We start from the raw sequence: 13,407 nt of genomic DNA, 5'->3' as shown, positions 1-13,407 counted from the left end.
AGACCAGCTCCTGTTCTTAAAGGGGCCATGCTGGGGTTTTTTTAATTTCTTTCTTTCTTTTCTTTTTTTTTTTTTTTGCTTAACTCTCTGGGTCCTTTTTTTTTTTTTTTCCCCAACAACTTTGGTCCCCCCCCCCCCTTTTTTTCTTTTCAACAGAATTTTTTGGGTGGAGGGAGGAGGTGTTCGGTATTTTTGGTTAAGCCATCTGGCAACCCTAATAAGGAAACAATTACCAACAATCCCCACTGGCCTTCATCCTAGCTGCTATTGGGTGGCAATTTCCTGTAAGCATCAAAGTGGAAGTGGATTTTGAAGAGGGATTTAAAAGAGGGAGGGAAGTGAATTTACAAAACAGTTTGAGGAGGAAGCCCCACACATAGGCTGGGTCTACATTGGCATCCCTTTCCGGAAAAGGGATGCTAATGAGACACTTCGGAATTGCAAATCTGCGGGGGATTTAAATATCCCCCGCGGCATTTGCATTTACATGGCTGCCACTTTTTTCCGGCTTGGGGATAAGCCGGAGAAAAGCGCCAGTCTAGACGCGATTCTCCGGAAAATAAGCCCTTTTCCGGAGGATTTCTTATTCCTACTTTCAAGGACTATATTTAAATCCCCCGCGGATTTGCAATTCCAAAGTGTCTCATTAGCATCCCTTTTCCGGAAAGGGATGCCAATGTAGACGTAGCCATAAAGAATGATCTGGCAGAAAGTGCAAAGACAGGGGAAAATAAATAATTAGGCCACTCAGGCTGACATCACTGCTGGAGTGGAAAGGAAAATGACTAATAATTAACAAAAAATGTACAGACAAACAGTCGTGGTTCTTGACATTTCAACAAAATTATGGTCCACATTTTCGGTGGCTAAAACATATTTAGTGTTAATTCCTCATGATCTAGTGAGACACGTACAATATACTCACCATCCATAAAAGCTTGAACTGCTTTGTCTACATTGTTATCAAACTGCTGTAACACCAGAACTATTTCATTATTGCTTTTGTTAGGAACAATAGATCGAACTGCATTGATCTGGGAATAAAAAGATGAAAATATTCAGTTTTAGCATTCTATTAGATGGAGTAAAGTCATTGAGAAAAAATGCACATATATCTGAATTCCTGGCAGTTTTAAGATAGGGCTATTTGTACAAAGTAATACTATATATCTTCTGATCCACTGCATGTAATTAACACAAGCAATTTCTTCTAGTCATTAGAACAGGTAGTCAAGACTCTCAGGGTACGTCTACACTGCATCCCTAGTTCGGACTCCCCAAAAAAGGAGGTGTTATGTTAGTTCGGACTTAGGGCTTTAGTCCGAACTAACGTGTCCCGGCGTGTACTTCCTCGTTCGAATCAGCTGTGATTCGAAGTAGCGCGCCGGCAAGATCATGTTAATGAAGTGCAGGATATTTAAATCCCCGCTTCATTAACTACTTCGGTCGTCTCCATTTGCATCCCTAATCCGAACTAGGGATGCAGTGTAGATGTACCCTCAGGGACTAATCCTGTTGTCAGTTACTTCTGATGTAAACCTGGAGAAACTCCATTGACAAAATAAGGCCCATGGTTTCTATTCCTAGGCATTCCACTCAGAAGCCTTGTCTACGTTATAAATGTTTTGCTGGTATAGCTATTCCAGTACTGTTGCGCCTGCAGAGTTCCCTATAGACTTGGTGCATGCCAGCAGCAGAAAACTTTCTGCCAATGTTGAAGTACCACCTTTCTAAATCATGTTAGCTATCCTGACAGAAGGGGTTTTCCTAACATAGCTTTGCTGCATGGGGCTGTTGTTTTTTCACAGTTGTAGCATAGCTATGTCAACAAAACTTTGTAATAAAGAACTGGACTGACACTGTGTAACTTTGACCATCTCATATTTTCTCTGCCTGTAGTTTACCATTTATAAAATGGGTTTCAAATATAGACCTGCCTTGCATAGGGAAGTGGCAAAGCTCTGTTAAATCATATTTATAATGTGCACTGGGATCCTTGAATGGTTGTGAAGTAAACTAATTAATAAAAAAGGCATATTTTAAAACAAGAGAATGGGTTCACTTATAATAAATGCAGTCTTGAGAGCAAAGATTTGAACACTTTTAGTATTATATATCTTACTATTGGTATTTGAAACACTGTCATGGGGGGGGGGGGGGGGTCAAATACATCCCTGCTGCATTCTACTGAAGGCAATAGACTTACACTAGGGACGCTCGATCTATGTAAACTGGTGTTGCTCCATTGATTTCAGGGTCAATTTACACTAAGGATCTCTTCTATTGGGTTTTGAATACAATAGTTCCATTGGAAACCATCTTGTTTTAATTTCTTATTCCCAAACAACATAGCTGAAAGTACATAAAAATTATGTCAAATATATTGCATATGTCTCTTGTTTATGATACTCAAGCTTTATTGGGTATTTAAGTATAAAAACTCAGTTAGAAAAACAAATGAACACAGACTACTGGCAGCACTTTCAGAAAGAGAGGGATCAGTTAAAACAAAAACCCCACAAAAACAAAAACAAACAAAAAAAACCCCAAAACAAAACAAAAAACCCCTCATTTTCCCAATCAGTTTTCTGAGCAATTTTATTGAGAAATCCTGCATGCATTGATTATTGCATTACTGCACTGTAAGCATTAGCTGGTACTCATTACTAGCCTGCTCTCTCAGAAAATGAATCTTAGATTTGTTTACACTTTATTTTTGAACTAGTAACTGAAAGCGCATGCTATTGCCTGGGTTTAATTGGTAAAGTCATGTGTGCGGAAAAAGCCCAAAACTGAGAGCTGACTGTGTTGTCATGAACAATGATGCTGTTTGTACATGTTCCCCATGGTATGTGTATAGTGCTGCCCCCTGGCTGGAGGCACCACGATTTCTATTACCACATGTAGCTTCCCACCTTCTCTGATCAACTGTCATATTTCAACTGCCACAGAACCTTCAGACTTCATCATTTCATTGAGTTCTTCCAGGGCTCAGTAATGATTCAAGTTAGTGATATTCTGCCCACTCTCAACCATGCTAGTAGCTGTTTCCGTCATTGCATGCTGACAACAGATATTCTAGGATTATGAATGACACACCAAGAAAGTGACAATCCCAACTGTTGGGCCTCAGTACTCTGTCATATTCCTCCACCTACACAAGAACATTTTATTTCTTCACACCCACCAGGTGTTATAGGAGACAACTGATTCTCTAAATTCCTGTTTATCCCAGGGTAATCTTGTAGGATCCTCTTTCTGGATCCTTCCATCCTTGACTCTCAGAAATCACATTTTAAGGGCAAGGAATGCCCCCATAATTTGATCTCAGTCCACAGATCTTCACATCATGTACAACTTGTAGGCCCACTTGCCTAATTTTCTTCCCTTGTCTTAGCTTTTGCTGTCAATTGGTTGTTGAATATAATGGCACATCTAGTTCATGTCACTGTTCAGGCCATGACAGTGTCAAATCTGCACATGAAGGACAGTTCTGCAGTTTCTATCTGTAGCTGGTTTTTGAAATTCCTTTGTAGAAGAATCATAGAACACTAGAACTGGAAAGGACCTTGAGAGATCAAGTCCAGTCCCCTGCCCTCACAACAGGACTAAACATCATCTAGATCATCCCTGACAGATGTCTATCAAACCTGCTCTTAAATATCTCTAGTGATGGAGATTATGCAACCTCCCTGGGCAATTTATTCCAGTGTTTAACCACCCTGACAGGTAGGAACTTTTTTCCTAACGTCCAACTTAAACCTCCCTTGCTGCAGTTTAAGCCCATTGCTGCTTGTTCTATCCTCAGAGGCCAAGATGAACAAGTTTTCTCCCTCCTCCTTATGACACCCTTTTAGATACCTGAACATTGCTATCATGTTCCCCCCTCAATCTTCTCTTTTCTAAACTAAACAAACCCAATTCTTTCAGCCTTCCTTCATCGGTCATGTTCTCTAGACCTTTAATCATTCTTGTTGCTCTTCTCTGGTCCCTCTCCAATTTCTCCACATCTTTCTTGAAATGCGGAGCCCAGAACTGGACACAAAACTCCAACTGAGGCCTAACCAGCGCAGAGTAAAGCGGAAGAATGACTTCTCGTATCTTGCTCACAACACTCCTGTTAATGTATCCCAGAATCATGTTTGCTTTTTTTGCAACAGCATCACACTGTTGACTCATATTTAGCTTGTGGTTCACTAGAACCCCTAAATACCTTTCTGCCATACTCCTTTCTAGACAGTCGCTTCCCATTCTGTATGTGTGAAACTGATTGTTCCTTCCTAAGTGGAGCACTTTGCATTTGTCTTTATTAAACTTCATCCTGTTTACCTAAGACCATTTGTCCAATTTGTCCAGATCATTTTGAATTATGACCCTATCCTCCAAAGCAGTTGCAACCCCTCCCAACTTGGTATCATCTGCAAACTTAATAAGCGTTCTTTCAATGCCAATATCTAAATCATTGTTGAAGATATTGAACAGAGCCAGTCCCAAAACAGACCCCTGTGGAACCCCACTTGTTATACCTTTCCAGGAGGATTGTGAACCATTAATAACTACTCTCTGAGTATGGTTATCCAGACAGTTATGCACCCACCTTATAGAAGCCCCATCTACGTTGTATTTGCCTAGTTTACTGATAAGAATATCATGCGAGATTGTATCGAATGCCTTACTAAAGTCTAGATATACCATGTCCATCACTTCTCCCTTATCCACAAGACTCATTATCCTATCAAAGAAAACTATCAGATTGGTTTGACATGATTTGTTCTTTACAAATCCATGCTGGCTGTTCCCTACCACCTTCTAAGTGTTTGCAGATGATTTCCTTAATTACTTGCTCCATTATCTTTCCTGGCACAGAGGTTAAACTGACTGGTGTGTAGTTTCCTGGGTTGTTCTTATCTCCCTTTTTATAGATGGGCACTATATTTGCCCTTTTCCAGTCTTCTGTAATCTCTCCTGTCTCCCATAATTTTCCAAAGATGATAGCTAGAGACTCAGATACCTCCTCTATCAGCTCCTTGAGTATTCTAGCATGCATTTCATCAGGTCCTGGTGACTTGCAGGCATCTAACTTTTCTAAGTGATTTTTTACTTGTTCTTTTTTTATTTTATCTTCTAAACGTACTCCATTTCCACTAGCATTCACTATGTTAGGTCCCTGTCTTCCTCCTTCCCTAAAGCTTCTGGTTCTCAAGTCCTAATAACTTCCTTCCAGGATCTCAGGGTATGTCTACACTACAGAGGTTTTTTTTCGGAAAAACAGCTGTTTTTCTGAAAAAACTTGAGTTACGTCCACACTGCAATCATGTTCTTTCAAAAGAAAATTGAAAGAACAAAGGGGTTTTTCCGACATTGGTAATCCTCATTCTACGGGGAAGAAGCCTTTTTTTTCTGAAAGGGCTCTTTTGGAAAAATGCGTGTGTGGATGGGGAAGAGGAAGTTCTTTGGAAAGAAGAGGAAAGAGGAAAAAGCATAGGTGCCTCAGTGTCCACGCCATCCATAGTAATCACAGCGTAAATGCGAGTTAGTATCCACAATGAATGGATGCTATCTTTTGAAAAAGCAGATCACTTTTTTGATGCGCTTTGGCAGTCTGGATGCTCTCTTTTGGAAGAAGTTTTTCCAGAAAATCTTTTCCGGAAAAGTTTCTTCTTAAAGAAGCCTGTAGTCTAGACATAGCCTCAGGGCTTCCCAGCTTTGTGGGGCTTAGGCTGCTCTTCTCCCTTAAATCTAGTTCTACATTTTCTTTTCTCTCACTCTTTTCCTGTGAAGTGGTTCTATTCTCCTCCTATCTGGTGTTGTTGTATAGAGTGATCCATATATCAACTTGACAAAAAATAGTCTACCTGTTTATTAGTCTCTTCTTCTGTACTAATGAGTACAATATAAGAAGTCATGTTGGATGTGCCATTTTTCCGCATCTTAGGGTATGTCTACACTACTACCCTAGTTCGAACTAGGGTGGTAATGTAGTCAACCGGAGTTGCAAATGAAGCCTGGGATTTGAATTTCCCGGGCTTCATTTGCATCTTGCCGGGCGCCGCCATTTTTAAATGTCCGCTAGTTCGGACTCCGTGCTGCGCGGCTACACGCGGCACGAACTAGGTAGTTCGGACTAGGCTTCCTATTCCGAACTACCGTTACTCCTCATGCTTTTTCCTGCTGTCAACTAATGCAGTTAGTAAGCGCTGAAATCTATGCGGACACTTCAAGGTACAGTGATCAATAATGGGCTTTTCCAGTTATACTTGCTAAATCTGAGTTCATCTTTTTCTTCTTTTAAAAACCTAGGAAATTAGATACAAAACAACTATGCTGCAAGAACATTATTCAGGTTGCAAAACAATGCACCTGTAAAGTTAGGAAATGCCAAATTTACAGTTGCCTCATGACATCTTAATTTGGCCTCCATTTGCATATGTATTATGCTAGTCTTTAAATTACGTGATCACTTGCTTTTGTCCCATAGAACCCCTATACTCTACAACACACAGCAGGGAAGCACCAGAGTTGCATAGACAGCCATAAATCTCGCATTTCCTAACTTTTAAATGCTTGGCATCACAACAACACATCTACATTGTTTTTAATAGATTTTGTGCATAATAATGATGTTTGGTTACACTTGTCACATTGAGTTGCTCAAAGTGATTTAAGAATCACACTCTCATCTGGGTATGGTTTGAATCAGCTGCTGCAACATTAATACCATTATGAAGACAGTGATGTGTGAAAAAATTGGGGGGAAGGGAGAAAAGAAATGCTCGTTGCAGGCCAATACCTTTGAATCACTGAAATACCATAATTTAGTTGCTGTTTTTAGAATCTGCTTTCTGTCAGCAAGCAGATGAGACTCATGCGTGACCACGTTCTCCTTGGATTATAGTAAACTGGATGAAATCAAGGGTTTCAAATCAAAACATAACCCTTTCTTGCCTGGAGCTGGGATCTCCCTAGATGACATACACATCTAGCAAGGGACATTAATGGTTGAAATAATTTAATATTTTATATGATTTCACATCAATAAATAGTAAATTTTTCTACAGTTGTCACTGAAACACAGGATAAAAACTAGCACAAGTTGGAAATCGTTTTTTTCATAAGCACTGAAATAGCATTAATACCCGAGAGTCTGCAAAAGCAAACATTTATAGTTATTCTCTATTAATACAGTAATTCCTCATTTAACACATGCCCGCTTAACATGTTTTCGCGATAGCACGCTTTTTTTTTTTAGGGAACGTTTTTTAAATTACATGACCGTCCCATTTCCCCAGCCGGCCCATTGCCGGCGGCTGCATGGGGCTTCCCCCGCCTCCCTGCAAAGCGGCAGAGGGTTCACCGCTCAATGCGCCGTTCCCCGCTGACTCTCCCTTGCTGGATGCCCTGGCCCCTCTCCTATGCCCCCGCTTTCAGGCCAGCGGCTGTGCGGGGCTTTCCCCGCTTACCTGCAAAGCGGCGGAGGGTTTGCTGCTTGCCACGCCGTACCCCCCCGAGTCCCTCTCACAGTGCGGGTCCCGGCAGACCCATCACAGGGGCATACTCCCAACCCAATCCCCTCCCCTCTTCTCCCCTTCCCTTCTCCAGAGCCAAACACCTCCCCTCCCTGCTGTAACCCAGTCCCCTTTCTCCCACAACCTTGTGTCCTGGTCCCAACAGATACCACTGCTTGAAACGCAACCCCCACCCTTTCCATTATTTTCAATGGGAAAATTGACCCCACATAACACGTTTTCACTTAATACGATCATTTTCTGAAACATATCTATAGTGTTAAATGAGGAATTACTGTACTGGTATTTCCTTGTTTTATGTGAGAGAACTCAGAATATTTTCCTATTGAACAAAACCTGACCATAAGATACAAAAAAATTCAAGACAAACTAACAGAAAGTCAAATCATAGAAATGTAGACCTTGGAATGGACACTTGTGCTCATACACGACCATGTAACTCTATACGATTTCTGACAGGTATTTCTCTAACCTGTTCATAAAAACTACAGTGATGTGAATTCCACAACCTTTCCTGGAAGCCTTTTTCAGTCCTTAACTATCCTTATGATTAGAACATTTTTCTTAGCATCAAACCTAAATCTTTCTTGCGATAGTTTAAACCCATTATTACTTGCCCTCTCTTTGATGAACATGGAAAACAATTAATCACTGTCTTCTTTTAATGGTCTTTAATTAACATAAATAAATCCACTGCACTACAAGAACAAAGTGAATCACTGTGCTCATAATTTGGGAAATGCCAAATTCATAGTTGTCCCTGCCATCTTAATTTGACACTGTGGCTTATGGACTATACTACAGTCTTTAATTGCGCAATCAACTATGTTTATCTGATCTAGATGTAAGGATGTTAAATATTTTTGAATGATTCTGTCATCATCTAGTTGCAAGAAAGGCATTCTATAGCATTAAGAGGTTATCTAACAAGCTGTCTGAACATTAACATGTTAATATATTCCACCTTGACAGATGAGATAGACTGGGATACTCTTGCTGACTATAACTACATTTGTACATTTGGGGGTGAGAGTTTTCCACTCTGGTTTGTATAAGTCTGAGTTTGCTCTCATGCTGCAAGGACTAACTACTCTATGTTTCAGTTTAAACCATTCTCCTAAGAGCAATCAAAAACTTAAAATATAACCCCCCAGACTCCTATAGGTGACTGTACATAGATAGCCCCTGCATCCATCCAAGGTCCAATATAAGAATCTGATTCAGTAAAGCACTTAAGCACATGCTTAACTGCAAGCAAGTGTTTAAATTCTATTGGTTTAAATGCTTTGTTGAATAGACTTAAGCACATAGAATCATAGGGTTGCAAGAAACCTGAAGAGGTCATCAAGTCTATCCCCCGCTGGACCATTTGTCAAGCCAGGGCTTAAAAATCTCTAGGGCTAAAGATTTCTCTGCCCCCCTAGGTAACCCATTCCAGTGCTTCCTCACCCTCTTAGTGAATTAATTTTTCCTAATATCCAACCTAGACCTCCCCCACTGCTACTTTTTGAGATCATTTCTGCAACTACAGAAAACAGCCTCGCTCCTTTCTCTTTAGAAAGCACATGCTCAGAGTTAAGTGTGTGTATGTGCTTTGCTGACTTGGGGCTTTAAGCATGTATTTAACTTTAGATGTACTTAAGTCAATGAGTCTGCCGCACATGCATGTTTTGCAGGATTAGGGATCAAGTTATTGGTGCTCCATGAAGGAAGGGAAGGTTAGTCACCTGATGCAATAACTGGAGTTCTTTGAGATGTTTGTCCCTATGGGTGCTTCACCTTAGGTGGTTGAGTGCTGCTGTGCCTCTAATCAGCGACTTTAAGTAGCGGTCCCCGTGGTTGGTGTTCCACATGCAAAACTAGCGTGCAACATTTGAAATGGCTCTCTCGCATACGCAGCCAACTGTCTCTACAGTTCCTTCTCTGACTCGGATGTAGATGAGTCCAAAGCAGAGGAGAGGAAGGGTGGGTCATAGAGCACCTACTGATACAACCATCTCGAAGAACTGCGGTCACTGCACTAGGTGAGTAACCTTCCCTTCTTCTTCGAGGAGTGTCCCTGTGAGTGTTTAGGTGATTACGAGGCAGTGGTTGTTTTCAGTGGTATGCACTTTGGAGGATGTTAGTCAGAGGATATTGCCAGAAGAGATTGTGAAAACTAGGACTTTAACAGGGTTCAAAAAAGAGCTAGATAAGTTCATGGACATTAGGTCCATCAATGGCTATTAGCCAAGATGGGTAGGAATGGTGTCCCTCGCCTCTGTCTGGAAATGAATGACAGGTGCTGGATCACGTGAGGATTCCCTGTTGTGTTCACTCCCTCTGGGGCATCTGGCATTGGCCACTGTCAGTAGACAGATACTGGGCTAGATGGACCTTTGGTCTGACCCAGTATGGCTGTTCCTATGTTCTTAGTGACCAAGAGTATTGTTCGGCCAATATGTGTATCAGAGTCTGCAAAGGTCTAAATGGCATAATGCTGCATGAAAGTGTGTGCCAAGGCCCATGTGGCAGCCTAGTAGATTTCCTCTGTTGGTACACCCTGAGGAAATGCCACTGATGCTGTCATCACTCATGTGGAGTGAGCCCATATGTTGGATGGGGAGGGTCCTTCTGAAATATCGTATAGCCTAGGTGTATACAGCCTGAAATCCATTTAGAGAATCTTTGTTTTGAAATGGGTAACCCTCGTGGTCTCTCTATAGCTGAGATGAAGAGCCATGGAGTTCTGCAGAAGAGTTTCGTGCATTGAAGTAAAAGGCAACGGCCCTGTGGACATCTAAGGTGTGTAGTGCGATCTCCCTGTGGTCCTTGTGGGGTTTTGGGAAGAAGACAGGTAAGCATATGGGTTCATTGCAACAGAATGAGGAATGATTTTTTTTACATTGAAAATTAAACGCAATAGATTCTTTTAGACGTGACCTGAACTGATTCTAAAAATATGGATATCTGTGAGTACAGAGGCATCTGTCTTTCATATTTATTGAATGCATGCCAGTGACAAGATGACACTTTTATGGCAATCATTTTTAAGGTGATGTTACTCTTACAAAAGTCAACTTAAAAAATAAATATGTAGGGACTGCTGCACTAGCATCTGATCCTAAAGTAACATGTACACATTTCACAGCGCTCAGGACTTTTTCCAATAGTTTAAGTATATGAATGTGTTTATCATGAAAGACCATGCAAGTGTGGTTAACATTCACTCTAAGTGTACGTCTACACTGCACGCTTATTTAGGAATAAGCTATTCCAGAAGATATATTCCGAAATAGCTTATTACAAAATAGAGCATCCACACTACAGGGAAGCCTCAAAATTAGTCGGAGGCAGGCTTCCCTAAAGTGGCCGCACTATCTCGATAGCACTGGGAAGAAATTACTTTGAATGGCCCTGGTAAGGAGCTACTTTGAAATAGCAAGAAAAAGAAAAGCTTTGTTAATGTCCATACTCATTTGACATTTTCTTCATTCAAAAAACCTCATACAGCAATAGGTCTTGAACAAATATTTTGAATTTATAATAAAACCAAACATATGGATGATCGAATTAAACATTGGATTATCTCAGATGAAAACAAGGGGAGTGTCTCAGTAAAATTGGGTCACTTTAAGAATGGAAATCTATATATACACCTTTTAAATACCTGATTCAGTAGCAGCCTTAAACACAAAACCTGATCCAAAGCCCAATACTGTAACTGAATGTCTTCATTGACACAAAAAACAAAAGATGAAAGTGGTCCTATAGCATCTTAGAGACTAGCAAAAATATATATAGTGTCATGAGCTTTCGTGGGCACAACCCACTTTTTCAGATGACAAATATGGAGCAAGACGCACAGAGGAATAAATATAAAGCAGAAAAAGAGGAAGGGGGGGAGGAGAAAAAAATGTCAATTAAAGCATCTATGCTACATGAAGCTAAAAGAGTGGACTGTAAGGGTACGTCTAAACTACATGCCTCTGTCGGCAGAGGCATGTAGATTTGTTTGTTCAGCAAAGGCAAATGAAGCCGCGATTTAAATGATCGCGGCTTCATTTATATTTACATGGCTGCCGCGCTCAGCTGACAAACAGCTGATCAGCTGTTTGTCGGCTCGTGCGCTCGTCTGGACGTTCCCCCTGTCGACATCAAAGCCCTTTGTCGGCAGCCCCGGTAAACCTCATTCCACGAGGAATAACGGGGCTGCCGACAAAGGGCTTTGATGTCGGCAGGGGAACATCCAGGCTAGCGCGCGAGCGACAAACAGCTGATCAGCTGTTTGTCGCTCAGCGCGGCAGCCATGTAAATGTAAATGAAGTCGTGATCATTTAAATCGCGGCTTCATTTGCCTTTGCCTATCTGTCTAATCTACATGCCTCTGCCGACAGTATTGACAATTGAAAGTGCCTCTTTACAAAATATTACTTATGATGACTTAATTGATGATTTTGTAAAGAAAAACTGTAAAAAGGAAGCAATCTGAATTTTTTTTTTCAAATTGAATACATTTCTTCAGAGGAAGCTAGCATTTATTTTTCCATTCATGCATCATCTATATATTTTATTTTTACATATTTTTCATGTTAGCTTAATGGAAATACAAGCTTTCATCTACAACAGAAGCTCTCAAACTGTGCTCCAAGAACTCCATTCAGGTGGACTAAGGAAAAGTTACTATGTTTTTTATAAAGTGCTCTTATCCAATACTTTACAATAGTTAATGACACAAACAACATTTGGAAAGATCATTAAGTGGTCCACCGAGACCATCAGCAATTTTCAAGTAGTCTGTGAAAAAAAGTTAGACTGTAAAAACAATCAAAGTACCTCACTTTATTTTAATTACTTATAATATAGGAGGAGGAGGAAAAAAAACAATGAAAAATCGGAGAGGCAGGAAGAGTGAATGTTCTTTTTCTTGGCTGGGTCCCCAGGGGTATTGCTGCCATTTGATGGCCAATCCTTGCCTACAGACAACCCCCTGACCTCAAACAAATTCTTTCCAGTAACCATGCAGCACACCTCCATCATAATCACCTAGGAACCCACCCCTGCAATCAGACCCAGTGCCAACTCTGTCTACACAACTTCACAAGCATCACTGGACCCAACCACATAAGCCACTATATTAGGCTCATTTAACTGCGCATCCACTAATGTGATATGCCAGCCATGCCCCTCCGACATGTATATTGGCCGAACTGGGCAGTCGCAATGGGAAAGAATTAATGGACACAAATCAGATATCCAAAAATACAACACACAAAAACCTGTTCGAGAACACTTTAACCTGTCCGGGCAATCATTAATGGATCTCAAAGACATCATGTTCTTTCAGGTCAATTCCACAAACCAAATACACAAGGCAGGGTTGGATTTTAACTTCATTTACAACTTTGAATCCTATCACAGAGGTATGAATAAAGACATTGGCTGGCAGGCACACTACCTTCCACATCCTAATGACTTAACCCACTAAACAATGGGTATTTAGAGAAGGTGCAAACTGTTCTTATCAGCTTCCTGTAACTTGAACACTCTAATTCACTTTTTTTCTCCCTTTCCTCCTTCCTTCTCTTATTTATTCTTGGATCTGGACTTTTAAAGCTCCATTCATCTGAAGAAATGGGTTGTACCCAGAAAAGCTCATATACCATCTACATGTATTGCTAGTCTTTAAGGTGCTGCTAGATTATTTGTTGTTTTTTAAGTTTTTCTAGTTACAGACTAACTTGGCTAACCTTCCGAAACATTGGACAAAGTACAGCAGAGGGCAACAAAAATTATTAGGAGTCTGGAGCACATGACCTATGAGGAGAGGCTGAGGGATTTGGGCTTATTTAGTCTATAGAAGAGTGAGGGGGGATTTGATAGCAGCCTTCAACTACCTGAA

General features: G+C 40.8%; 1 protein-coding gene across 5 annotated transcripts in view; it reads right to left on the bottom strand.

The window, feature by feature from the left end:
• SPATS2L (spermatogenesis associated serine rich 2 like) overlaps window positions 1–13,407 on the bottom strand; it is an 87,292-nt gene that overhangs the window by 45,092 nt on the left and 28,793 nt on the right. For 2 of the 5 annotated variants that reach the window (XM_075934277.1, XM_075934278.1), the window contains one exon: window positions 926–1,034. In XM_075934277.1, the coding sequence (XP_075790392.1) occupies window positions 926–1,034 (109 nt within the window). Of the gene's footprint in view, window positions 1–914; window positions 1,035–2,206; window positions 2,353–13,407 lie in introns of all 5 variants that reach the window. The other 3 variants (XM_075934280.1, XM_006117929.4, XM_075934279.1) reach the window with 3 other exon arrangements.

This window comes from Pelodiscus sinensis, chromosome 7, assembly GCF_049634645.1.
Source record: "Pelodiscus sinensis isolate JC-2024 chromosome 7, ASM4963464v1, whole genome shotgun sequence".
In the NCBI taxonomy this organism is placed as follows: Eukaryota; Metazoa; Chordata; order Testudines; family Trionychidae; genus Pelodiscus; species Pelodiscus sinensis.
This window is presented reverse-complemented; position numbering and strand designations above follow the sequence as displayed.